Here is a 25,246-nt window from a genome sequence, read left to right as displayed (position 1 = left end):
CACGTTGGGCATGAGCGGCTGAGACGGATCGCTGCCCACCCAATATCCATGTTCCCCCTTTTCCTTCATAACAGAACCCCAGTGTTACCCTGGCAGCGTGCCCAGCCCGCGGACTCCATTCCCAGATCCGCATGCAGCTGTGTAGCTGTGTATCTAGATTCTTGCCTAAGTAAGTTGAGGTCTGCTTCCAGGTGGGCTTCCTGTAGGAGGCTGACCCAGCGGGAGGTGTCGTTCTTGTCCCACCCCCTCCCTCCTGCCGTCTGGACTGTAGCTGTCGTGTCCGCAGCACTGGCCGCCGTCCTGGACAGTGTAGGTCCTACGCAGTGAGCGTGACAATTGTGAAGGGCAGGGAGACGTGGCATAGGATGAATGCTTCACAAAACATCCTATAAAAACGGACTCCCCGGGAAGGTGTGCCACATGTCTCACGTGGTTTGGGGCCCAGCTAGAGAAGGCCCGCGGTATCAGGTACATCACAGAAGGGCCTTGACAAGAGGGATCTCTGGGCAGGTTGAGGGGACTGGGATCATTTTCTCCAGGAGCAACTGGACAGCCCGGGGAGTGGGGCTCTGAACATGCCTTCTAGAACTTTCTTCACCTTCATTTCTGCCCCAGTCCCCCAGACCTCCACCCCACAGCCATCCCCAGGACTACTGCTCTGCCAGGCAAACATTCGTTGTAGGGGGTGGTTTTCCCACCTGGGTTTCCATGCAGGTTGCAGAAGGGCGGCTAGGATGTGAGGCAGAGAGAGCTGCCCAGTGGGGAGAGACCCCAGCTCTGCACTGACTCCACCGTGAGCCAGATAAGCACCCCAACTGTACTCAGGTTTCCCGTCTATAAAATGGGGCAATAATACCAGCCCCACGCCCCTCCCAGAGTGCTGGGGGATCATCCTCCTCTGTGCGAGGAGGCAGGCTGGAGGCAAGGGTCAGGCAAGCGTGCAGTCGGGCTTTGTGGGCTAGTCTCAGTCCCAGGAGGCACAAGGCAATGACACATGCGTGGGTGGTCAGGAGCCCTGGCCACGTGTCTGATGGACTTGGGGTCAATAGTGTGACCCGCCACTCGCACGAGCCTGAGCTTTCTCACGTGTAAACGGGGCATTATTCCTGTAGACAGGATTAAAGTAACGGATGTGAACCACTTAATGCAGTGGCTGGTGCACAGAAGCCCTCAGTGACTGGTGGGTCAGCCCCACCCCTGGTCTTAGTGGACACCTGTCATTTTTATTGGCTGCCCTATTTTCAAAGCCCCTTCCCGTATCAGATGAGTCCCCCACCTAATGATGCTTCCAATAGAGGAGCCCCAGTGTACCAGCATGCTTTGCAGTGAGGGCCTGGGCACATGACCCAGGTGCGACCAGCCACAGTCCCCTGCACAGACCTTTGGAGGAATCCGTGACCCAAGGAGGCAGGGGCACATAGGCCCATTCTGGTGGTGCCTCCGTCCAGTTTCTGGAGTCATCAGGGACAGAGGTCTGCAGGGACTGACCACGGCTGGGTGTCAGCGGGATGGGCTGCCCGCTCAGTTCCCCACGCAGGGGGCCGAAGCCATGAGAACTCCAAGCTGGCCCTCTGACTCTTCTAGCCCGTTGGCTCCCCAGTGGTGTTCGGTAAGTTCCTTTCCTGCTTAAGTAACCCGCGGCCGGTCTCTGCTGACCGCAGCCACAAACCCCCGCTGGCTCTGCTCCCCGCGCCCAAGTACTGACCCTCCCTTTTGAGGCTCTTCCCTGAATTGCTGGCCTTCCCTTACCCCAAGCTCCCTGTGTGTTTGGTTGCTCTCTCTGTGCCTCCAGCCAGAGCCTGGCTGGAGCAAAACCAGCTTTTGCTGGGAAATCCCAAGAGGAGACCCAGGCCCAGATCTGGGGTTGGCACCAGCACCTTTAAGGATACACATTCGCAAGGGGAAAGCATGAAGGTTCTGGGTTCCAATCCCCGTTCTGTGACTTCCCGAAGGCGTGACCCTGGCTCCACGGCCTACCCCTGAGCCTTGGTTTCCTTTCCTGTTACAACACTCCGGAGGTCGCTTTTTGACAGATTTGGGGGGTCAGAGGAGGTCGGGGAAGGGAAGCCCCGCACCCAGCGTGTTGTTGGCATGGGACTGAGAAGAAACTGGGTCAGGAAGACGTGGCAGAGGGTAGCGTTCGTGTAATTCATGTCAGAATCACCTGAGAGGGGAGTCAAAGGCAGATTCGTGGACCCCACTCCCAGAGTTGGATGTGGCGAGGCTGAAGGGGCCCCCGGGATCTGTATTGTTAACACATGTCCCCCCCCCCCCCCAGAGGTCTGTGCTGCCAGTGGCGGGGGCCACTGCTCTTGGGAAGCAAAATGGAGGGTGGTGAGGGCCCATGTGGCTGAGCCAGCACAGTAGTGGGGCCCCTGACATTGGTTTCACTCTCACCAGAAGCTTCTACAGTAACCTTCTCAGGCAGAGTCCAACTTGGACTTATGTTCCAGAAAGGATGCAGGGAGTTTCTGCAGGGTTCATCTTTGATCACATTTACAGCAGTAATGGATCCTTTTCTCACTTCAGCAAGGCAGTAATCCGATAACATAGATACTAGAATGGTCCAAGTTTAGTTAGCCCTTCCCATGAGCCAGGCATTATGCAAGTACTCTATCTGTGCTAATAAATACAAGGTGAAATTTTTCTCCTCATCTCTCAGGTGGGGAAACCGAGGCCCAGAGAGGTAAAGTCACTTGTGTAAGGTCGCGTGGCCCGAGTAGGGATTTAAATCCAGGCAGAGTGGGATTCCGCATCCATACAATAAGATACCACCTTGGGGTAGTGTGAGGGCGTTAGAGGTTGGGGTCTCCGGCAGGTGCCTGTGTTTCCAGGAAAGGGACCGGCAGGTGCCTGTGTTTCCAGGAAAGGGGCTGAGGTGGTGGGTGGGACCAAGCGGGGTACAAGTGCGAGGGAGTGTGGGACATCAGCCTCCTGGACCTCTGACTCCCTAGGGCCGCCAGCTACCACCTCAAACTTCTATGGCCAGTTGCTCAGGAATGGGAGACTCTGAGACCAGGAAGCTTTGTTCAGTTTACAGCCAAGGTCTGGCCTTACCACTCAGGCTGTGTGGCCCTGGGCAAGGTACTTCGCTCTCTAAATCTGGGGGCCGCTGGGAAGAATCGGAGATGCCCAACATGCAGAGGAGCTCCACAGACAGCTCTGCCAGCCAGCATTCAGTGGTGTGGGTGCAGCGGCAGGGCCCCGCCATCCGGAGTCCACGCAGAGGGTAGGGGCCCACAGCTGGTGCTTCTGTCTGCTCAGCAGCCATTCCTCCTTCTTCCAGGAAGAGAGAGCACCTGCCTTTTCACTTGAGCCAGATGACTTGTGTTCCGGTAACTTACAGCCAGACCGATTCCACGAGGAAGTCAGAAACTGAACGTGTGCTGATCGAGCTGGGTCTTAGGCTGGCAACATCTAACCCTCAGGATGAGCCTGTAAAGCAGGTACCGCTACTTCTATCTGTAGATGTGGAAACAGAAGCTGAGACAAGTGTACTACGTGCTCAACGTCACAGATCTGGGCCTCGGATCAGATGCCCCAAGGCAGCCCATCTGTTAAATAAGGGTGAGCCACTGCGTTTGTAACTGATAGAGGGGCATTCGTTTGTTCGTTCAGCAAACACTTCAAAGAGCCTACTGTGTGCCAGGCACAGTGCTGGGCCCTAGGGACAAGAGCCCCACAGGCCGGGCCCCTGCCCTCCCAGAGCGCCCATTCCAGACGGCACAGAGGTTTCACCCCACAGGCTAAATCCAGGTGGCAGTGGCTGTCTGCGACGTCTAGGCTCCGCGGGAACGGCCGGCAGGGCGCTGTTAGGGGGTTTCTGAGCATACAGCTGCATATTGGGATACCCGTGTCTTAGACTTTTGAAGATTGTTCACACGCATGTGTAACAGCAGAACTATATCCTGGTCGGAGCACAAGTTCCCATTTTTATCCTGAAAACAGCCGCTATAGATCTAGTAACTAGGCCCTGTCCTCAGGGAGCTTTGGGTTCAACTGGCAGCCTAACGTACACAGGAAGAGTCTGACCCGGAGCTCAGAGGCTGGGAAGGCCCCACGGATGCGGGTGACCAGGGTGCCCTCCTGGAAGAGGAGTGGTCTGGTGGGGCAGGGGAGGCGTTCCAGAAGTAGCAGGCAGGCACAGGTACGGACGTGTGAAGTGTACGTGAGACCGGGGCGGGGGGGGGGGGCGGGGGGGGGGAGATTCCGCCTGAAAAGGCAGTAACGGGACAGGCTGTGGAGGCCCCATGTCCGGTCTGGGAGTTCAGTCCTGACCCTTTGGTAGGGAGCCACTGAAGACTGTGGGCAGGGGCATGACCCCGAGAGATCCTCCCGGGTAGCTGGATGCGGGGAGACGTGGGAAAGGGAGGTGGCCAGAACACCGTGGAGTGGAACGAAGCCCCTGCATGCAGGTGGGGGTGAGGGGACCCGAGTTCTTGCCCCAGCTCTGTGCTGACGTGCTGTGTGACCACAGGCAAGTCCCTTACCCTCTGGGTTGGCTTCCTCTCAAAGACCCTTTCAGACTGTGACCGAGTGAACTGAGGGGTGTGTGTGTGTGTGTGTGTGTGTGTGTGTGTGTGTGTGTGTGTGGGGGGCGGTCACGTGGTTCATTTAGACTCGCTATTTCCTACTTTTCTTTGGCCTTGAAGACCTGGCCTGGTCCATCCCCCATGGCTTATTGCTTCAGACCCATATGGCTCAGCCTTCAGGTATGTCCACACCTCAGCTTCAAGTGGCATTTGTCTCACTGAAGAGAAAACATGACCTTGGAGCCATTTTCCAGCTGTGTAACTTGAGAGGCACTTTGCCTGTCACACCTACTTAGCAGGGAGGATATAAGCCATTGAGACGATGCCTTTAAAACACAGGGGGCAGTAAGTGCTCGATTAGTGGCAACTGCCTTTCTTGCTCCGGTTCCTGTTCCGTTTCCTGCGTAGGACTCTTGGCTGTAAGCCCCCCAGAGGCTGGCAGTGTCTCCTCCGTGGGGCTGAACACCAGCTGGGTCCCCAGTCAGGATGTGACGGACGCCCAAGGCTAGTGCAGCTCTGCCCAGGCCCGTCATGGGGACTATGACGTGAGCCTGCCTGTCCTGTGAGCGGTCTCGATACTCACCCCACCCTGGGTGGGTGCCCTGCGTCATTCCTCACGGGACTGCCCAGCACGCAGGTCCCCAGGCCCTCTCCAGGCACCAAATGTGACAGGCACCTGTGTCCAACCAAACCCAATAGGACCTGAATTATTTTCCTCCCACTTTGCTATGTGATTTTATTTGACTGTTTGGGGGGATAGGTAATACAGTCGGATCTTTCCAAATTTAAGAGGCACCAAAGAGGGTACTAGAAAAAATCCCCTCCCACCCCAGCACACGGCTTTTGTTGCTCTTTCTGCAGACAACCTATCTAAATTCCTTTTTATTTTTATTATTTTGAAAAGTTTATTTATTGTTAAAAATTTTTTTTCTATGTTTATTCAGTTTTGACAGAGACAGAGCGCGAGCGAGAGAGGGGCAGAGAGAGAGGGAGACACAGAATCCGAAGCAGGTTCCAGGCTCTGAGCTGCCAGCACAGAGCCCGACGCGGGGCTCGAACCTGTGAACCATGAGATCATGACCTGAGCTGAAGCTGGAGGCTTAACTGACTGAGCCACCAAGGCGTCCTTAAATACTTTTTTAAAAACAAACTTAATTTGCTCCCCGCCTTACAAAAATCATGAGCATTCAAAGCAAAAACTAACTTTAAAAGCAAACCCACCCCACCCTCAGCACCTTGGAACACATACCCCGCCATCCAGACTTTCCAGCATTTTAGTACATGTCCTCCCAGACTGTTGGCAATGCATATCCGCTTTTCAAAAAAAAAAAAAACAAACCCGAAAACCAAACACAAGATCAGAATCACAACATTGATTTTTCAATATCTTGCCAGTGTCTCAGGAACATTTCCTTGCTGTCTTCCCTTAAATGACATTAACAGCTTTGTGACCTTCTGAAAGCATGGATGTGTTTAACCAGACCCCAGGGATGGGCATTGGGATTTCCGGATTTCCCTGTGATAAGCAGTGTGGTGATGGGACCTCAATGCCTAGTTTATTATAACACATTCCTAGAGGGGAAACGCTGGGTCACAACTTACGGCCGTTTTTTAAGACCCCGGATACCCATCAAACCGTCCTCATGTTCAGCAGGACGGGACGTTCAATCCGATTCCGATTTCCTCAAGGCCCAGAAGTCTTGGTTCCTACCCCTCCCAACAGCAGCTGTGTGCCCCTGACCCCGCCTCCACATCTGCACTAAGGCCCAAGCCGTGCTCTGGGCCTTGTGACCTGCCTGGTTCACAGGCTCACGGGGCTCTTACCTGGGTCCACCCGGCTGAGTCAGCTGACAGGGGGCGGGGCGGGCACCACCCTTCCCAGAGCCAGAACCTGGCTGGGACAAGGGCCACCACCCTCCAGGGAGGGGAACAGACTCTCTTGGCAGTAGCCGGAAAAGGACGTTCGGCAGCATCTGGCCGGCAGGTAAGAGCGGGGGCCTGTACTGACTGGGACCGAGTCAGGCTTGCTTTCTCGCTATCCTGACCCTCCTGGGTTCCCAGGCAGCTTCCTTTCAAGGTGCCTCCCTCTGGGAGCACAATGTGAACTGGCGTCTCCTTCTCTGACCCCAGCCCTGGGTCAGTTCGAGGGCCCAGTGATCTTTATCCAGACACCGTGAGGGCTGCGGGCTCCTTCTGATGGCCTGTGCCAGTGTTCGAGAGATGGGACCCCCCCCCCCCACTCTGTTCCTTGAAGTGTGCTTTTGGAAGGCCAGGCAAAGAGTGGGTTTCCACAAGGCACTGGGAGTGCAGGCCTCGGTTTCTGTTACTTGTTTTCTCTGTCTGAAGCGGTTTCTAGCAACTTCCCTACCACGGCAAGGAAAAAGCTGCTGGGGAGCTGGGCCAGTGGCCTGACCTTCTCAGAACTGGTTTCTTCCTGTGGAGACTGGAAACCTCTCCCCCCACTCCCCACACACACCGTCGGGAGAACTGAATGAGCTCATGGCCGTGAGGGGAGAGTCTGTGCCCTCCGCACAGCACAGTCTCAGAAAATGGTGCTTCAGACGAGGCTGCCACACTGGCTCGTTACCTGGGGCGGCCCAAACTAAAACAATTCTTTTTTGTTTTTACCTAGTTTTTCTTTGTCTAAAAATGTTGATTTCCAAACCAGTAACGATTCTGACAGCACCATCGCTGCTTACCGGGGCTCCCTGCGTCCACCCCTGCCCCTCTGGTCTGTTCTCCAAACGTCGACAAGAGGGGGGGACTGTTAAAATTTAAGTTGGACCATGTCGCTCTGCTGCTCAACGTTCTCCAGTGGCTCCCATCTCAGCAGAGTAAATGCCAAATCCTGGGGAACTGGCCTGCTCACTCCTCCTGTGACCTCTTCATCACTGCTCCCCCTCCGAACGATGGACTCCAGTCTCACCAGCCAGATGACCTCGAAACAACAGGCGTGCCCACCTCAGGGCTGCCGCCGCAGTGGCCACGCCCTCCACCTCGTCACTCTTCCTGCTCTTCCCTGCCCCTTTAGGCTTTTACACAAGTCACTTGCCACCCCCACCTGGCAGTGAGGCCCTTCTGGACACTCCACCCTCCATCCTGCGTTATCTTTCTCCCCATCACTTCCTACCACAGCAAACACACTTATCCAGCTAGAAAGAAACCCTCCTCAAGGACAGATTTTCCTTTTGCTCCCTGCCTCAGTACGTAGAACAGCCCAAGGACGTAGCTACTCAGTAAAGGTCCTGAATGAATAGCTAATGATGACTGCATGCCCTTTACATGCCAAGTTGCACTCTATACAGATCTCTCTTTTTAAGGATCTTTAATTTTTTTTTTTTTAACATTTATTTATTTTTGAGAGACAGAGCGCAAGCAGGGGAGGGGCAGAGAGAGGGAGACACTGAATCCGAAGCAGGTTCCAGGCTTGGAGCTTGTCAGCACAGAGCCCGACGCGGGGCTCGAACTCACACACCGCGAGATCATGACCCGAGCCGAAGTTGGACGCTTAACCGACCGAGCCACCCAGGCGCCCCTCTTTTTAAGGATCTTTACGTCCCCACGACAACTCTGTGATGCAAGTACTGTCACCCTGTTACCTGTATCACAAAAGGACACTCACAAGGGACTTGTCCGTGCTTATTTGCACCAGCGAGAGGCAGCAGTCCGAATCCAGTCCTGCCTGCCTCCCAGGATTTGCTCCTGCTCTGCCTCTCCAGGGCCTGCATTTGGGAGCACCTGCATTCCCTGTAGACGTTCACAGCTTTTCTCCAGCATGCGGTACAGCCCTGAGGGGGAGGAGGGTACCTGCTGGTGGCCTAGCAACAGCCTCTTCCTTTCTAACTCCCCACTTCCCTGGGCTAATCTGGCCTTCTAGGAGCTATTCCTCTGACACTAACCCACGCTTCCCTCCCGCACACACTGTCTTCTGAAGGGTGGATGAGCTGTCCACAGGAACAAGTAGGAGTCCTGTAGTTTCAGCCGGTTGGAACAAGGTGTGCCAAAGGAGTGTTCTCATCCCAAAGTCCAAAGATGGAAGCTGACGCCCTTGTGAGCCCTCTTGATCTCCAAGGACCTGACTGCTGGACTGTTGTGGGTGGTGGTATTGCTTATATCCAAAAAAAGCACAGAAACTCAGGGATGGAAATTCTGTGAAGTGCAGGGGGAAGGAAAATTCCTTTGAGAGAGATGGGTTATTTTCCTTTCAGAGGAGCCAATTAATTGCAGGAAGCCGGTACTGAACTGAGCACTGTCAGATCGTAGGAGGCAGCCTTTCAATCTACCTCATCAGGGCACTGGTTTGTTGGTGTTTTTTTTTTTTTCCCTCCCTTTCTAGGCCCAGGGTTTCTCTTCAAAGGACTTTTTTTGGCTTTCTCTTCCCCCTCTGTCTTTTCCATTCCTTTAAGAAACAGTAGCTGGATGCCTGCTGTGTGCCAGGCACTGGGGAGGGAGATAGGCAAATACAGCACAGCACAAATCCAATCCAGGAGGGAGGGAGGAAAGAGGGAAGGGAGGGAGGTAGGAAGTTGGTTCAAGAGGGTGGAAGTGGAGTGTGCTACTCCAGGGATAGGGAGGCCCAGACCTAAGGGTCCAGCTGCCTTCCAGATCTTTATTACCTCATTTTTTCCTAGCTTTGCTGCCCTCTACAGCTGGCTACCAAATCCATTTCGTGGCCTGAGCCAGAAATCTGGTGTGAGTTCACCTCAGCTTCTGTGCTTGGGAGCCATACCCAACTCCTGCCCTCAGGATAAATCTCTAAATTTCAACGTGGAATTCACATCTCCATGACCTGACTCTTGTTACCTTCTGCCGTCACACCTCCTCACTTTCCACACTCACCCTGCATTTCATTCATTCCAGACTGCCTTCTGATACTAAAACTCACTCTGCTAGTTCATGCCTCCATGCCTTCTCAGGTGCTGTTCCCTGTCTTGAATGCCATTCATGCCTTCTCCCTCCCCCTTGTTCCTCTGGTGAACTTCAATTCTAAACTTTCTGATCCCTCAATTCTAAGCTTTCCCCCAAATCCCCCCACACGCACAGAATTAGGCAAACCTCTCTTCTCTAGACCAAAGAATCTCATAGTCACCTATTCATCATTCATCCCAAACCATCGGGCTTTCCTGGTTGCCTTAGCCTTTTGTCCTGCATCCCATAAGCCAAACTGCCCGAATCCCTTATAAGAAGCAGTGGGTCCAATTCGGCTGTGGGAAGTGATCTGCCCGGCCAAGCACAAACCCCTATCCTGGGTAGCGGGGCTCACTCAGCCACTATCGGGTGGGATCCCAGGGTGAATCTGCGTAGGGGTGGGGGGACACCTGCAGCTAAGCACCTGGTCAGAAGTCAGCGCCAGGCAAGGAAAAAACAAAACAAAACAAACGGCGAGAGAAAGAGTGGGAGGGCCGACGATGTCACAACAGGTAGGAAATACTCGAGAACTGCTTCGGCAGCCTTGGCGAACAAGAGGGACCTTCTTCTCCAGCAACAGGCAGCGAGGAGCGGGGAGCGCGGAGCGCAGGAGTGTCTTTACCCTTCTCCCCTCCCACAGCTGCCTTAGAACAGAATCTTCTCAGCAGGAAACGGATCAACCGCCTCCTCCCTCCTCTGGAGGCCGTGAATGGCCCTCTGGAGTCAGCGGCATGGGGTACGCGCGCTCCTTTTAAAGCTCGATTTGAGCCGCGCAGCCTCCAGTCAAGAGGGGTCAAGGGGCCCGATCGAGCCTTCCCATCCCTTCCTCTGCAGCTTTACCTGATTTCTTTTTGTGGGTGCTGGCGCCAGCCACGAGCACCTGGATAAGGCGAGAGGCCGGCTGGATTCTAGCAACCCAGCCAGCTTACCACCCGCGCAGAGAGAGAGAAGACCGCCATTTTCCACCCCGCTACCGCGGGGCAATCTGGGAGCCATCGCGGGCGCCGCGCGGGCCTGGGTGGGTGAGGCGCATGCGTTCTAGATGCGGCAGCCAGCCCTCGCGGCCTGGCGGGGTCTCTGCGCAGGCGCGGTAGCCCACAGCGGCCGCGAGACGTCGCTTCCGGTCCGGTTTGAAGCGAGTGGTGGAGCCGCCTGGGAGTAGTTTGGAAATGTTGAGCGGTGTGACAGATTGGGAAACTGAGGCTGGGGTGAAGAACAGTCCCTCGCGACCAGCGGGGCCTCCACCGGTCCCCAGTGCGTGGAGTTTGTGCCTACCTGCGGAAGTCGGGGAAATTGAGTCTGAGAGAGGAGGCGGATTCGTCCGGAACGGTGGTTCCCCGGGGGTGAAAAAAAATCAGTATGATGCCCTGTATTTGTTATAAAGGCGACACACGGGCAATGAAAATAATTTATAGTAAAAGACTATGCACCTCACTTTGTAAAGGCTGGAACTGGATTACACCAGGTGATGTTTGTGCCTAACGTAAAATGAGTAAGTTTGGACTTAAGACAGTGTTCACCTGAATTTTGCCGACAGTTTGTATTTGACTTCTCGAGTCAAAGGCTAGATATTTGTATACAAATGTGTAATTCGGATGACAGCCACAATGCAGACACACATGGGCGTGTTCTGGTGACTCACCGGTGGTGAGAAGGACTGACACTGATTTTCCAAAATGGTGAACAAAACAGAGTACGACCTCCCTTGATTAGCCTGGTATATGCATTTCTGGATAACATATTGCATATTAAAACCAGGAAAAACTCACTGTATTTTTTTTTAAGTTTTTATTTTTGAGACAGCAAGTGGGGGAGGGGCAGGGAGAGAGAGAGAATCCCAAGCAGGCTCTGCACTGTCAGCGTAAAGCCTGATGTGGGGCTTGAACTCACAAACCCCTGAGATCATGACCTGAGCCGAAATCAAGAGTCGGTCACCTAACCAACTGAGCCACTCGGGCACGCCAAAACTCATCGTATCTGTATATAAGATAGGTTGCAAGCAGGCTTTTTTGCCCACATGAAGGTTTGGAAGGACGCTGGGAAAATTGCACAGGATGGAGGACAGTTTTTTATGGTGAACCATTCTGTGCCTTACAAGAGGTCCAGGTGTCTGCTCGCTGTGTCTTAAATGTTATTAGTGTCCCCTCAGTCTTGTGACACCCCAAGTCCCCACACAAATTTCCAATCTGTTCTTGGAAAACCACTGAGTTATTCAAATAACAGTTTTTGCCACCATGCATGTGTGGTGGGGAGGCACAGTGTAGTGAACAGACACAGCCTCTGCCCTCGTGAGGCGGGGTCTAGTATGAGAAAATACCCAGATGTTAATTGTGTAATATGATAAATAGCTTGATGATAGAGGCAGCACAGGTCAGGGTTAGGAACACGTGGAGACCCAGCCAAGTAGCAGGGGGTCCGATGGCCTGAAAAAGACAACCTAAGAAACAGCATTGGAGCTAAGCCTTTAAAGACCACCACATAGCAAAGGGTGGTGTGCCAAGCAGAGGGACCAGGACGACTAAAACAGGCCCAGGGTCCCCGGCACGCCGTAGATACCCAAATGCTGTCAGTGGATAGAGGGATGATTGAATGAGACCCAGCCTATTTGCTGGCTAGGAGCCATTCCCCGCTGTATCATAAACTGTTCAAAGTTGGGGGAATAGCTGCTTCTCGGTTCTGCCCAGAGCCCAAAACTGAGGTGGGGCTCGCAGAAGGTGGCAGTGGCGAAGGTCCCAGACGCAGAGAAGGTGTTGTGTGGTCCTGGCCTGGGGGTGACTTCCAGGAAGTGGATCTCCAATTCTGCTCTCCCAGAGGGCAGCCGCTAAAAATATAACTGCTGTGCTGCTTCAGTGTTAGAAAAAGCAGGGCAGGGTTGGCCTCTTACTTTCATATCTGCTCTTCATGCATGATCCTGGAAACAGTGACTTGTTTTTGACAGATGGTACCTGCTGAGGACTGTCCCAAGATAAAAATCTCCCCGAGTGTGTGCAGGGGAAGGCCACAGACAAAGGGGTCTGTTCCCCCAGTGGGTCTAAAGGGGTTCAGAGCCAGTCTCCCTCTCCCCCTGGGACAATCTCTGTTCCTTTTGAGGGTATCATTTCTGCTCCAAAGACTAGACTAGGGCAAGGGTCTGGAGCAGCCTGCCTTCAGGAGCCAAGCAGGAAGTGTAAATTGCCAGCTGGAAACTTTGGGAACCAAGAATACACAGGCAGCCCTGTCTAAGAGGCAGAGATTGCAACGCGGCCTGGACTGGGTGTTGCCATGCACGATCTCTGCTCTCGCGTTGCCAGCTGTTTTTGTTTTTTTTTCAATACAAATTAGAAGTGAAGAATCTTATTTTCCCAGACTTTAAAAGGTCGGCACTAGCTCAAACTTGAAAAAACAAAAAACGAGACTGAGAGGTGAGTGAAACATATTTGGGACCCCTGGTCTTCATGTCCATCCTAGGAAGGTGGCGTCATCAGGACATCAGAACAGCTGTACACAGTAAAGGGGTGGCGGGGGTGGTCACAGGAACTGAGTGGGCTGTGTGCCAGGGGTGATGGGACACCAGTCCCGCCTGCCCAGGTGCAAATCCTCTGGGCATCTTCCCTGAGTGACCCACAGGGGCCAAGGTCGTCCTCATCCATCACTGCTCCTTCTCCTTCTGCACCTACTGCCTTGACCCTTCACGCACACCATTCCTTCTAATTTGCCATCAAATCCCTTCTCTCCCGCATCCCACCCCTAAGCCCCAGGCTGTTGTGCAGACCTCCCCACCTTCCCGCCTCTCCCCAGGGGCTACGACATCTGCCAGTGGGCCTTGCCTCCTCTCTAGTTGTTCTCCACATGTAGCCAATAGGCCTTCCGCATGAGCCTGGGATGTCTTACCCTTGCTTCAAGCCCCCTGGTGGCTCCCCACTGCTCTCAGTGTCTAGTCCACATTCCCTGAAGTGGCCCACATGGACTTCTGATTCCTCCAGAGGTTGGAACTGGTAGCTCACAGGCCAGATGCAAACAGATTTTATTTGACCTTGCAGAGTACTTTGTACATTCAAATTGGGCTACTGCCTAAATGCAAAACTCAAGACACTGCATTTCATGAGATCAGAGGTTTACAAGGAGAAGAGTGGAAGCCCAGGCTAAGATTAAGGCTGGAAATGGGTGGTATACAGTAGGAGCTCAAATACCCAGAGATGAAGAGGGGTGTGGAGGGTGGGGGAGGGATTCTCAAGTACCCTGTTGCCTTTCTGTTGTAACTAAGACCCCACCTACTTTAACACTGGACTGAATTCTGTGTAGCTGTGGGATGGTGTTGTGCACACCCCTAACAAAGGCCAGGTATGCAGACGGTACTCGCTATGAACCTGCCAGATTGAACTTGGATCCTGAGTGATCAGACCTCATAAGCCCGCCTGACCTTTGAGACATGACCGGGAAGGACTTGGCCCCTAGTCCTCCTCTTCCTGGCCAATATAGCCCAGAATCAGGTGAACATGGTGGGATGGAATTTTGCAAGGGTGGCGATCACGGGCTTGGGAAGAAAACAGACTTGGGTTCAAACTCAGCTCCCCCATCTCTAAAACAGGGACAATGCCTTCCCGATAATCTTTCTCATCCTGAGAGTCCTGAGTGGTACACATGGATGGGAGGTAGATGCCCATGCTTCCTGTCACCCCTCCTCACTTTCTGTGCCCTGTAGAGTGTTCCAAGGAGCAGACATGTCCACGCTGTACCCATCTCTGGAGGACCTAAAGATGGACCAAGCCATTCAGGTAAGCCACCGGGCGCGTGTTAGCCTAGGCCCCCTGATGGGGCCTTTGTGACTGCCCCAAGGTAAGTAAGGGAGGCTTGCTTGTCTTGGAAGGCGTTGTGTGTTGAGGGCCCCTGGGCATGCAGGTCGCCACTGTAGGGCCTGCTGGTGGACAGGTGTCCAGAGGTTAAGGGAATGGAGTTACAGCAGGAATGGAAAAGTCCAAGCAGCTGCAGCAGACAGGCCTCTCTTGTGCCCACTCTGTCCCAGTGCTTCCTCCAATTGGGTACAGGTAGACTCCATACTGTAGACAGGCTTCCAGAGTAAACCCCAGGGGTCTGGTGTTTTGCCAGCTCATCCACAGAAGCTCCTCTTCTTCCTATCCACCTGTGGTTCCAGTGGGTTTTGGGAATTTGGGACTTCTTGACTGAGAATTCGGTTGGGAGGGGCCTCAGTTGTTCTGGCTGTCCCAGGTAGTACGTGGGACCTGACAGTTGGCGGGTCACAGGCTGTGAGGAGAACCTCCCCCAGAAACAGGAACACCTAGAGAGACCGCATCTACATACCTCCCAGGTTCATGGACACCCCACCTTAGGCCCACCAGCATAACCAATGCCCTGACCCTCAGCCTCAGGGAGCCCCAGGCCACAGCTGACCAGTGCTCCCCACCTGTCCCCAGGCCCAGGCCAGAGCTGCGCCCAGGATGCCCGCCCTGCCAGTCTCCCAGCCTTCAGGTGAGTGAGCAGGGCAGGGGTGTTCCTGACTGACAGTGACCTCTTGTGGCCACTTCCAGGCACTTGCCTCTTGTCTGTCGCTGTGCTGTGGGCTTCCTGCACATTTACTCCCAGCAGAACCCTTTGAGGGGGACCCGAAGGCCACTAACTCCCCTGATTTGGGGCTACCTTCTGTGGCCGAGTGAGGAGACCAAGATGTTTGTGGTGGTCCTTTGAGTTGTTGGTGGAAGTCGTGATTTAGGTCCTGTAGCAGCTCAGTTGACTTCAGGCCACTCTCTCCCTCCTGGCCACCATGCGGTTTCCCTGGAGCTGCCCTGGGGTCCCACACCGGCCTCCCACAGCCCCCACAGCCCGTGGATTTCCTAGAAGCTGGGGTGTCACAGCCCCAGCACCACCCCTGCGTCGGATGTCCAGCTAGTGCCAAAGGAAGTCCATTGAGTTGAACAGCAAAGTGATCTATGAGGGATTCTGTGTCCCAGGCTGCTCCTGGGGAGACCCCTGCCCCTCAGCCCTTCTGAGGGGAGAACCCACATCACCAGCAAGTGTTCTGTGCATTCTTGGAAGTATGCACAGTATCTTGGAAGTATCCCCAGGCCCTGTTTCTTAATACAAACGAGTGACCACATGGGAGCCAGGCAGGTGTGGCCAAGCTCACACTCTTGAGTAACACCTTTCCTCTTCCTTCCCTTCCTTTCCCGTCAGTTTTGTACCCAAGCCTGGCGGAATTGGAAAATTATATGGGTCTTTCCCTCTCCAGCCAAGAAGTCCAGCAGAACCTGCTTCAGATTCCAGAAGGTGCTAGTGTAGGTATTTGTCTCTTGCCTAATGTCGGCACAGAATCTCCCAACTCTTCCTCCTTGTTGGTCTGGCATTCAAACCGACTGGAATCTCCTCTTCCCCAGCATGCCTGTGGCTCTGTTTCTTGATAGCACTTTTCATTTTGAACCATTATTAAAAGTGCTGTGGGGTTTCCTGCAGACCTGGGTGCTAGAGGGCCACTGCCTGCCCTTTGACCTGTGGCTTCAGGCTGCTGGCCTGAGCCCGCTGGATGAGAAGGGAGGGCAGGGCATTAAACCCAGCCCAAGCCTGCAGGCTTCGAATGAAGGAGCTGCCTGTGCCTTGAGAGCCGGTGCATGGACGGCAGAGCCGAGGGGCAAGTAGCTGGTCACCCAGCTCCGGTCCCCAAATAAACCATAATGCTTGCTTGATTCCTTCTCTCCATGGTTTTAGGGAGCAAGAGAAACCTTGACACAGAAATGTTCACTCCTGAAAATAGGTTCACTTAGAGACTCAGTCCTCACTGAAGCCCCCTCCCAAGGAGCTCCAGCATCTCCTTGGGCCTTGGTCAGTGTGCTTGTCTGCCATCCATCCTTGAACTGGTGAAAGTCAGTGGCAGAACCATGATGGGAACCGCCACAGCCACACACACAGCCACTGGCAAATGAGGGCCTCATGGGAGAAAACCCATAAGGATGAGGGCGTGTGGGGCCCTGAGCAAAACTGGTGACACCTGGGTGTTTCTGCCCAGTGACCCTTGACAGTCATGCTGTGAAGTACAGACATGAAGCAAGGAAAGTCATGTTCTATAAACTTCAGTTTGAAGCCTTTGATTTGATTCCTCTCTGTTACCAGTAATTAGGACACGAGTGTGTTTCACCTAAATATTGATAAAAATATGACAAATGAATTCATTTTTCTAATTTTTAAAAACTTTTAATCTTTATTATTATTTTTATTAAAAAAAGGTTTTTTTTAATGTCTTTATTTATTTTTGAGACAGAGAGAGACGGAGCATGAGCAGGGGAGGGGCAGAGAGAGGGGGAGACACAGAATCCAAAGCAGGCTCCAGGCTCCGAGCTGTCGGCACAGAGCTCCAAGCGGGGCTCGAACTCACAGACTGTGAGATCATGACCTGAGCTGAAGTCAGACGCCCAACCGACTGAGCCACCCAGGCTCCCCTAAAACTTTGTATCTTTAAATAATCATAGATTCATGGGAAGTCACAAAGATAGCACAGAGAAGGGTACAGAAGATTGTACCCTCCCTCCAGTTTTCCCAGTGGTTATGTGGGAAGTGGCTGCATAACTACAGGGTAAAGAAAGGGGGTCTTTTGTGTTGCTACAGTGAGTGTCTGCAGTGGGATGTCACTGTTATCACCTGCATAGATAGACTCACGTAAGTACCAGTGCAGCTGAGGCACAGACTATTTCATCATCACAAAGGTCTCCCTTGGGCTGACCCTTCATAATCAGGCCCACCTTCTCCCCCTCACCATCCCTCATCCCTGGCGGCCACTAGTCTGGCTTCTGCCTCGATAATTTTGTTTCAGAATGTTATATAAATGGAATCCTTTCCAGATTGGTTTTTTCCACTCAGTATAATGCCCTTGAAATGTTTCCAGGTTATTGACTGTATTAATAGCTCATCCCATTTTACTTATTTGTTTTTATTTCTTTATTTCTTTTAATTTTCTTAATGTTTATTTATTTTTGAGAGACAAAGACAGAGCACAAACAGGGGAGGGGCAGAAGGAGAGAGGGAGATACAGAGTCTGAAGCAGGCTCCAGGCTCCAAGCTGTCAGCACAGATCCCAATGCCGAGCTCGAACCCATTGAACTATGAGATCATGACCTGAGCCGAAGTCGGATGCTTAACCGACTGACCCACCCAGGCGCCCCTGTTTTTATTTTTTAAAATGTTTGTTTATTTTGAGAGAGAGAGAGCATGTATGTGTGTATGAGCAGAGGAGGGGCAGAGAGAGAGGGAAAGAGAGAATCCTAAGCAGGCTCTGAGTTGTCAGCATGGAGCCCCACATGGGGCTTGATCTGATAAACCTGTGAGATCATGACCTGAGCCGAAGTCAAGAGTCAGATGCTTAACTGACTAAGCCACCCAGGCTCCCCTGTTTGCTTTCATTTCATTTCATTTCATTTCATTTCATTTCATTTCATTTCATTTCATTTCATTTCATTTCATTTTCATTTCATTTTCATTTTCATTTTCATTTCATTTCATTTCATTGCATTTCATTTCATTTCATTTCATTTCATCTCCAGTGTAGTTAACTTACAGCGTGATATTAGTTCCAGGTATACACTACAGTGATTCAGCAGGCAGTTCCATATACATCACCCTGTGCTCATCACGACAAGTGTACTCCTTCGTCCCCATCACCTATACCCCTGCCCGCCACCCACCTCCCCTAGTTCACCCTATTTTGTTGCTGAGTAGTATTCCACGGTATGGAGGTACTGAGGTTTGTTTAACCCACTGAGGGTCGTTTTAGTGGTTTCCAGTGTGGGGCTATTACAGACTAAGTTATCGTGGGTATTTGTGTACAGTTTTTTGTGCAGACATACGTTTTCCTTTCTCTGGGATAAATGTCCGGCAGTGCAGTTGCTAGGGTATATGATAAGTGCATGTTTACATTTAAAAAAAAATTTTTTTTTACTGTTTATTCATTTTTGAAAGACAGAGAGAGACAGAGCACAAGCAGGGGTGGGGTGGAGAGAGAGGGGGACACAGAATCCAAAGCAGGTTCCAGGCTCTGAGCTGTCAGCACAGAGCCCGACACGGGGCTTAGAACTCACGAGCCGTGATATCATGACCTGAGCCGAAGCCGGATGCTCAACCGACTGAGCCACCCAGGCACCCCTATAAGTGCATGTTTACATTTTTATTTATTTATTTATTTATTTTTATTTTTTTAACGTTTATTTATTTTTGAGACAGAGACAGAGCATGAACGGGGGAGGGTCAGAGAGAGGGAGACACAGAATCTGAAACAGGCTCCAAGCTCTGAGCTGTCAGCACAGAGCCCGACGCGGGGCTTGAACTCACGGACCGCGAGATCATGACCTGAGCCAAAGTCGGACGCTTAACCGACTGAGCCACCCAGGCGCCCCATGTTTACATTTTTAAAAGAAACTTCTAAACTATCTTGAGAGTGACCGTAGTGGCTGTACCATTTTATTTTCCTGCCAGCAACACGTGTCACTCCGGCTCTTCCTCACCAGCATCATCACTAATTTTAGCTGTTATGACAGGTGTGCAGTGATGTCTCATCGTGGTCTTAGTTTGCATTTCCTTGATGGCTCATGATGCTCAACATCTTTTCCTGTGCTGTTTACAAGCCGTAAATTCTTTTCAGTAAAATGCTGTTCGTAGGTTTTGTTCATTTTCCTCAATGGATTGTTCGTTTTTTTAAGTCCAGTTTGGAGAGCGTTTTATTCTAGAGTCCTTCGTCCTTCGACTTTATTCTAGAGTCTTTGTCTGGAGTGTGGTCTGTCGTTTGTAAAAATTTTCTCTCAAATGTAGCTTCTCTTTTCAAGCTATTAAAAGGATCTCTAGCAGAACAAAAGTTTTTTAATTTTGATGATGTTCAATTTATGGATTTTTTTTTTCTTTCGTTGATCAGGCCTTTCTGGTCTATCTAAATTTTAGTTAATTTTTGTGTAAGGTGTGAGGCTTAGGTCAGGGTTCATATTTTTGTTCTTCTGATCCATGAATAGAAAATACCTTTCCATTTACTTAGATCTGCTTTGATATGTTTTATCAGTCATTTCTTGGTTTTTTTTTTCAGTATACAGTTCTTACATATGTTTTGTTGGATCTCCTGTTTTTTATTTTTGAGTGATTATAGTTGGTATTGTACTTTTTAAAAAGTTTTTATTTATTTTGAGAGAGAGACAGCATGAGTGGGGGAGGGGCAGGGAGAGAGGGAGATAGAGAGAAACCCAAGCCCTGATATGGGGCTCGAACTCATGAAACTGTGAGATCATGACCTGAGCCAAAACCAAGAGTTAGACGCTCAACCGACTGAACCACCTAGGCGCTCCTAGGCGCATGAGTTTCCATGCGTTCACTGTTAGTATATAAAAAATACAGTTGATTTTTGTGTGTTGATCTCGTATCCTGTGACTTTTCTGAACTCAGTGATGAGTTCTAGGAGTTTATTTGTAGATTCCTGGGAATTTCCTAGTAGACCAACATAGCATTTGCAAATAGGGACCATTTTATTTCTTTTCCAATCTGTATGCCTTCATTTCCTTTTCTTGCCTTATTCTTCTGGCCAGTTGTTCGAGTACCGTATTTAACAGTAGTGGTGAGAGTGGGCATCCGGCCTGGTTCTGGGCCTAGGGGGAAAGCGTTCATTTTTATACTTTTTGCTTAAATTTTTTTCAAGACAAAAACCAAATTGAGCCTCCCCCCCCCCCCCCAGTTGCTCACTATTTGCTGTGAAATTTTCTTTTATTTTTAGGTGGATTTTAAAGGGGTCCTCTCCTGATGCCAATGTACCTTGCAAAATGAGGGTCCCCTTTCTGTATACTCATCCTCTCTCTGTGTCTCGTCATTTCCCTGGCTGTTTTTCAGCGGTGTAGACTTTGACGCCCCCTAGTGGCTTCATGGAGCCATGTCCCCTAGTGGCCCCCACAGAGGAGTGTGGTCTGGGGATAGGATAGGGCCCAGGGACCACTACATCTTCCTTTCCCCACCCTTACGAGGCCCCAGGGGCCGGCTGACCCCACCCTGGTGTGTGCAGATGGTGGGCTCTGGCCCCTTGCTGGGCCAGCTGGTGGCACCGGTGTCTGGGAACAGCCAAGGTGCGCGGCGTGCAGAGATCAAGCCTGGAATGCGCGAGATCCACCTGTGCAAGGACGAGCGTGGCAAGACGGGCCTGCGGCTAAAGGCCATCGACCAGGTAGGGCTGGGGGCTGGGCAGGAGAGAAGGGGGCATCCCCGAATGTATCAGCCACCGGCCCAAGATGGGGCAGCACGGGGCCCTGTCCGCGGTAAGGAAGGTACAGAGCAGGCAGGGGAGCCGAGGCTCACCCAACCCCAAGCCCAGGCTCTTCCTCTCAGTCTCCATCCTGCAAGGCCCTAGGGCTGACACTGGGCTCCAGCAGCAGGGACCCTCCACCTGCCCCTCCTGGGCTCCTGCTACTCAGAGCCTCCCGCCCTCCCTCCCCTCCATCACAGGGATCTGGCTTCCAGGCAGCTGTCTGTAGACAGTGGAAGCCAGGGGTGCCGATGCCGTCACAAGAAGCCATGCAGTCCGGGGGTTGGGGGTAGAGCCTCCAGCCAGGGTTGAAAGCTGCTCCCTGGCTACGCGGCCTGGAGCGTTTCTTCCCCGGGAAAGTGTTTCCCCAGGAAAATTGCTGCCCTGCCCACCCAGAGCTGTGGTCCCCGTGCCCCGTAGCTCCTAGGCGGTCAGGAGGAGAACAGCAGCACAGGGACCTGGGCACAGACCGGGCCGGGGAGCTGACTGTGGAGCCCCGCCTCCCCCAGGGGCTCTTTGTGCAGCTGGTGAAGGCCAACAGCCCTGCGTCTCTCGTGGGGCTGCGCTTCGGAGATCAGATCCTGCAGATTGATGGGTGTGATTGTGCCGGCTGGAGCACAGACAGAGCCCACCGGGTGTTGAAGAGGGCATCGGCCGAGAAGATCGTCATGGTCGTTCGGGACAGGTGAGTGGCCTGGCCCCCGGAGCCTCTCTGTCTGCCCCCAGCCGCGTCCCAGGCAGCTCATTGTCTCTGCCCGCCAGGCCGTTCCAGCGGACTGTCACCATGCACAAGGACAGCACGGGCCACGTTGGCTTCGTCATCAAGAAGGGAAAGGTCGTCTCTGTGGTCAGAGGGAGCTCCGCAGCCCGCAACGGGCTCCTCACCAACCACTCCGTGTGTGAGGTGAACGGGCAGAACGTCATCGGGCTGAAGGTGGGCCACACGGGACCGGAGGGGCTGGGAGGTTGCCGGGTGGAGGGGAGGCTTGTGTCTGTGGGCAGGCTGCTGCCCCATCCGAGCCTCCATTTCCTCATCCTGAGGTTGCTGCGAGGGTTCAGTGAGACAAGGAAGGTAGAGCTCTGAGCACAGTGCCAGGCGCGGGCTAAGTGCTCAGTAAATATTCCTGTTGTCACTACCACGTGGAGGCCAGAGGAGAGGCAGAAGGAGGGGCGAGAGGCGAGAGGGCACGTGCAGGACAGGACGCCGGGCTGGGCAGCTGCTTGCAGGGCACCTCCCCCCTCGGCACATCTACTTGCACACTGGCTCACGGTCAGTAATAGGGATGCTTTAGAAAATGACTGTTCGGAAATACACTCTGACCTCTGTTCATCTTTTGAGGGTGTGTGTGTGGTGAGTTTCATCTTTAAAAAGCAAGAAGGAGGGGTGCCTGGCTGCCTCTGTCGGTTAAGTGTCTGACTCTTGATTTCGGTTGAGGTCATGATCTCACAGTTTGCAGGATTGAACCCCGGGTTGGGCTCTGCACTGGCAGGATGGAGCCTGCTTGGGATGCGTTCTCTCTCTCTCTCTCTCTCTCTCTCCCCCCCCCCCCCACTTCCCCCACTTGTGCTCTCTTTCTCTCTCTAAAAAAAATCACTTTAAAAAGCAAGAAGGAGCAGGGGTCTAGGGTCTAGTGGACACGGACTGAGGGGTGGGCACCTTCAGGGAACAGACCACAGAGATGGCGAGTCATGTGGCTTGAACAGGTCACCCTGAATAGTGGTTTGATCCTGACTCACTGCACCTCGACCGAGAGCAGTTCTGTCGCAGGTGTGATTTAGAGTGAGGGTCCCTTCCTCACCCGAGGCCAGAGCTCCAACCTCCCCAAGCCCCCGCCCCCGGCAGAAGTGGCCTGAGCAGCGGCTTCTCACTCCACAGCGGGCACAAGCTTTTCAGCCCGTTCTCGGCCCCTGTCAAGGGCCGGCGTCAGGCCATCCCGTCCCTTATGTGCTTTCCACGCTTGACAGTCTCCCCCTTTCTTTGGAGGCTTGCGCTCTTGGCTCATAAGCATTGTGGCCAGGAAGTTCTTCCTGATGTGGGTCTAAGATGCCCCCCACTGTGTATTCTCCCCTCCCTTGGGGGTCAGGCCTTATGCCCCCAAAATTGGCTACACCAGTAAGGATTGCGAGTGGCCGTTGCTCTCGGGTCCTAGAGAATCCACTCCTTTCCAGGCCTTCCAGTTCTTTGATCTTCACTATTCTGGAGAACAGTCAGTCTAAAATGTGCGGCAAATTCTTCCCCGCCAGAGGCTCAAGGCATCGTCATGAACTTGTTAGTTATCCTGGCAGACCATGGTGCTGGTTGCTCTGAGGACTGGGTCTGTTTCCTGAAGGGCCCCAGGTGGCTATGCTTTTTGAGATGGTTTGCTTCTCTTAAATTTTTTTTCAACGTTTTTTTATTTATTTTTGGGACAGAGAGAGACAGAGCATGAACGGGGGAGGGGCAGAGAGAGAGGGAGACACAGAATCGGAAACAGGCTCCAGGCTCCGAGCCGTCAGCACAGAGCCTGACGCGGGGCTCGAACTCACGGACCGCGAGATCGTGACCTGGCTGAAGTCGGACGCTTAACCGACTGCGCCACCCAGGCGCCCCTTTTTTTTTTTTTCTTAAATTTTTTTTCAACGTTTTTTTATTTATTTTTGGGACAGAGAGAGACAGAGCATGAACGGGGGAGGGGCAGAGAGAGAGGGAGACACAGAATCGGAAACAGGCTCCAGGCTCCGAGCCGTAGATGGTTTGCTTCTCAAAGCTGATCTAGTTCCACCCTGTCACTGTCACCAGTCCGATCTCACACGTCTTCTCCACTTGTCCCGCGACAACTAAGCGCACAGCCAGGTTCGATGTATGTGAAAGGTCAGCGGTCTCAGAGTAAGAGCCGAAGCTCTTCTGTGGCCGTAGCTTTAGAGTTTGATCTATCTGGCCCGCTTTGCATGGAGGCTTGTCCTTTCTTGTTCTCCATGGTCTGAATGGTATCTGTAGGCCTTTCTCTTTTTACTGGTCAACCGGATGTAAGAGGAAGAGGTCCCACGAGGGCTCGGCTCAGCTGGCTGGCTGCCAGGAGCCCACTGGGTGGACAGGTGCACCTAATGGTTCCTGCGCATGGTAATTTTCCTTGTGCTTTGGGGCCAGAACCTGAGTGTGACTGCGTCAGGGAGATGGGATAGAAAATGTGGGCTCTGGGAGCTCTCTGGTGGGAGGGGCGAGCAGTGCTGACACCCTGGTGTGTTCGGGCCCACAGGACTGGCCTTCAGGGTGAGGGTGGGCAGGGGTCCTCAGGTCAGCGGGCCTGCGTTCTTGCTCAGGCCCGGGCCTGTCCTGGGTGTCTGCCTGGGAGTCTCACCTAGAGGCAGCAGGTCCTCCGGCTGGGGCCGCGCTGACCCCTCCTCTGCCCCCGGGGTGACTGCTCACTCACCTCCTCCCCAGGACAAAGAGGTCACAGAGATTCTGGCCATGGCCGGGAGCGTTGTCACCTTGACCATCATCCCCACCGTGATCTACGAGCACATGGTCAAAAAGTAAGGCTGCCCCCCTCCTGCCTGCCCCCTCACCCCCCTGCCCACAGCCATACCAACCTCCTCAGCCTCCTCAAGGCTCCCGGCCTGCCCTCCCCTGCCCTCCCTTCCAGGGAGCTGGTGGCTTCTGGCGATTTGAAAGTCTCAGAAATGGAAATAAAGGACCCCGTGGGGGATGTATGGGCTAGTGGGGAGGAGAAGGTGCTGCCGGTTTGGGCGACTGTCGTTGTTGCTGTATCTAGGTTGTCCCCGACTCTGCTCCACCACACCATGGACCACTCGATCCCAGATGCCTGACGCCAGGGGAGGGCAGCGCAGCCCTCCCACCCTCCTGCAGGGGAGAGCAGCGAGCGTCCTGCGTCCTCCGGGTTCCAGGGGCCTGCTGCCGGGGGCGGGGTCGTCTGGAGGGGGCGTGTCCCACGCAGGGTCACGTGGGGCGGCCACCGATACCGGGCCTCCGCTGAGCCTCCGACTCTGAGCTGGACTGAGGCCCACAGGCGGAGATTCTCTGTGCGGGTTTAGATGCCGGACACGTAGGCAGGTCGGCGCAACACTTCTTAAAGTTGCAGCTGGGGCTCTTGCAAGATTTTCGCCTCCACCAGAGACACAGTTCCACGTTTTGAGAGAACAGAACTACATTCTTTGAGAGGATTTTTTCTTTTTCCTGTACTTGCCGTGTGTCACAAACTGGCCAGAGTCCTAATCCTTCACTTCTTTTGAATAAAGATTTGATTTTGAACAGAAGCCCTTCTTCAAAAGTAATTGAAAATTCCAGAATCCTTGGTCCCGTGACCCACCAGGCCTGGTTTTCTTCTAAGCAGTGGTGAGACCGCCGCTTTTTCAAGACACACAGGTCTCTGAGAGCCTGCCACCGTCACGTGCTGCCTGCAGGTCCGAGGCAGGGGTGACTAGAGCCAGGGAGCGGTGCGGGGCTCTGGAGGAGGGGCACCGGCTTCGGAGCACCCCTGCTCAGCCTGTGTCTGCATCTGCCGAGCAGGTATGAGATCCACTTTGGGAGGGGACGGGGTGCATTTACAGGCCCTGCCAAGTC

At 53.2% G+C, this 25,246-nt stretch overlaps 1 protein-coding gene and 1 long non-coding RNA gene across 4 annotated transcripts; both read left to right on the top strand.

The window, feature by feature from the left end:
- Positions 1 to 2,539: 2,539 nt before the first annotated feature.
- On the top strand, positions 2,540 to 5,870 carry LOC128773482 (uncharacterized). Its single transcript, XR_008417753.1, has 3 exons — positions 2,540 to 2,818; positions 2,850 to 3,567; positions 5,477 to 5,870. It is a non-coding gene; the product is annotated as an uncharacterized LOC128773482 (long non-coding RNA).
- Positions 5,871 to 5,885: 15 nt separating this feature from the next.
- On the top strand, positions 5,886 to 24,939 carry SDCBP2 (syndecan binding protein 2). Of its 3 annotated transcripts, none has more exons than XM_019458939.2 (9): positions 5,886 to 6,516; positions 14,122 to 14,194; positions 14,852 to 14,906; positions 15,609 to 15,709; positions 20,449 to 20,607; positions 21,195 to 21,370; positions 21,448 to 21,619; positions 24,107 to 24,198; positions 24,438 to 24,939. In XM_019458939.2, the coding sequence occupies exons 2-9, from the start codon at positions 14,141 to 14,143 to the stop codon at positions 24,490 to 24,492; spliced, it is 864 nt and encodes a 287-aa protein (XP_019314484.2). In that variant the 5' UTR covers positions 5,886 to 6,516; positions 14,122 to 14,140; the 3' UTR covers positions 24,493 to 24,939. The 3 variants fall into 3 exon arrangements, with proteins under 3 accessions (XP_019314484.2, XP_019314483.2, XP_019314486.2); XM_019458938.2 differs by lacking the exon at positions 5,886 to 6,516 and adding an exon at positions 10,577 to 10,932; XM_019458941.2 differs by lacking the exons at positions 5,886 to 6,516; positions 14,122 to 14,194; positions 15,609 to 15,709.
- Positions 24,940 to 25,246: the final 307 nt, after the last annotated feature.

The sequence above is a fragment of the Panthera pardus genome, unplaced genomic scaffold, assembly GCF_024362965.1.
Source record: "Panthera pardus isolate Hobbes unplaced genomic scaffold, ASM2436296v1 HiC_scaffold_25, whole genome shotgun sequence".
NCBI lineage: Eukaryota > Metazoa > Chordata > Mammalia > Carnivora > Felidae > Panthera > Panthera pardus.
Note: the sequence above shows the minus strand (reverse complement) of the source record. Positions and strands in the feature narration are given on the sequence as shown.

Bases quoted from the DNA above. Each gene is read 5' to 3' on its own strand.
- SDCBP2 (XM_019458939.2), top strand. From the start codon at position 14,141: ATGTCCACGCTGTACCCATCTCTGGAGGACCTAAAGATGGACCAAGCC. The intron at 14,907-15,608 runs GTGAGTGAGCAG...CTTTCCCGTCAG, and splicing joins GCCAGTCTCCCAGCCTTCAG to TTTTGTACCCAAGCCTGGCG. The intron at 20,608-21,194 runs GTAGGGCTGGGG...CGCCTCCCCCAG, and splicing joins GGCTAAAGGCCATCGACCAG to GGGCTCTTTGTGCAGCTGGT.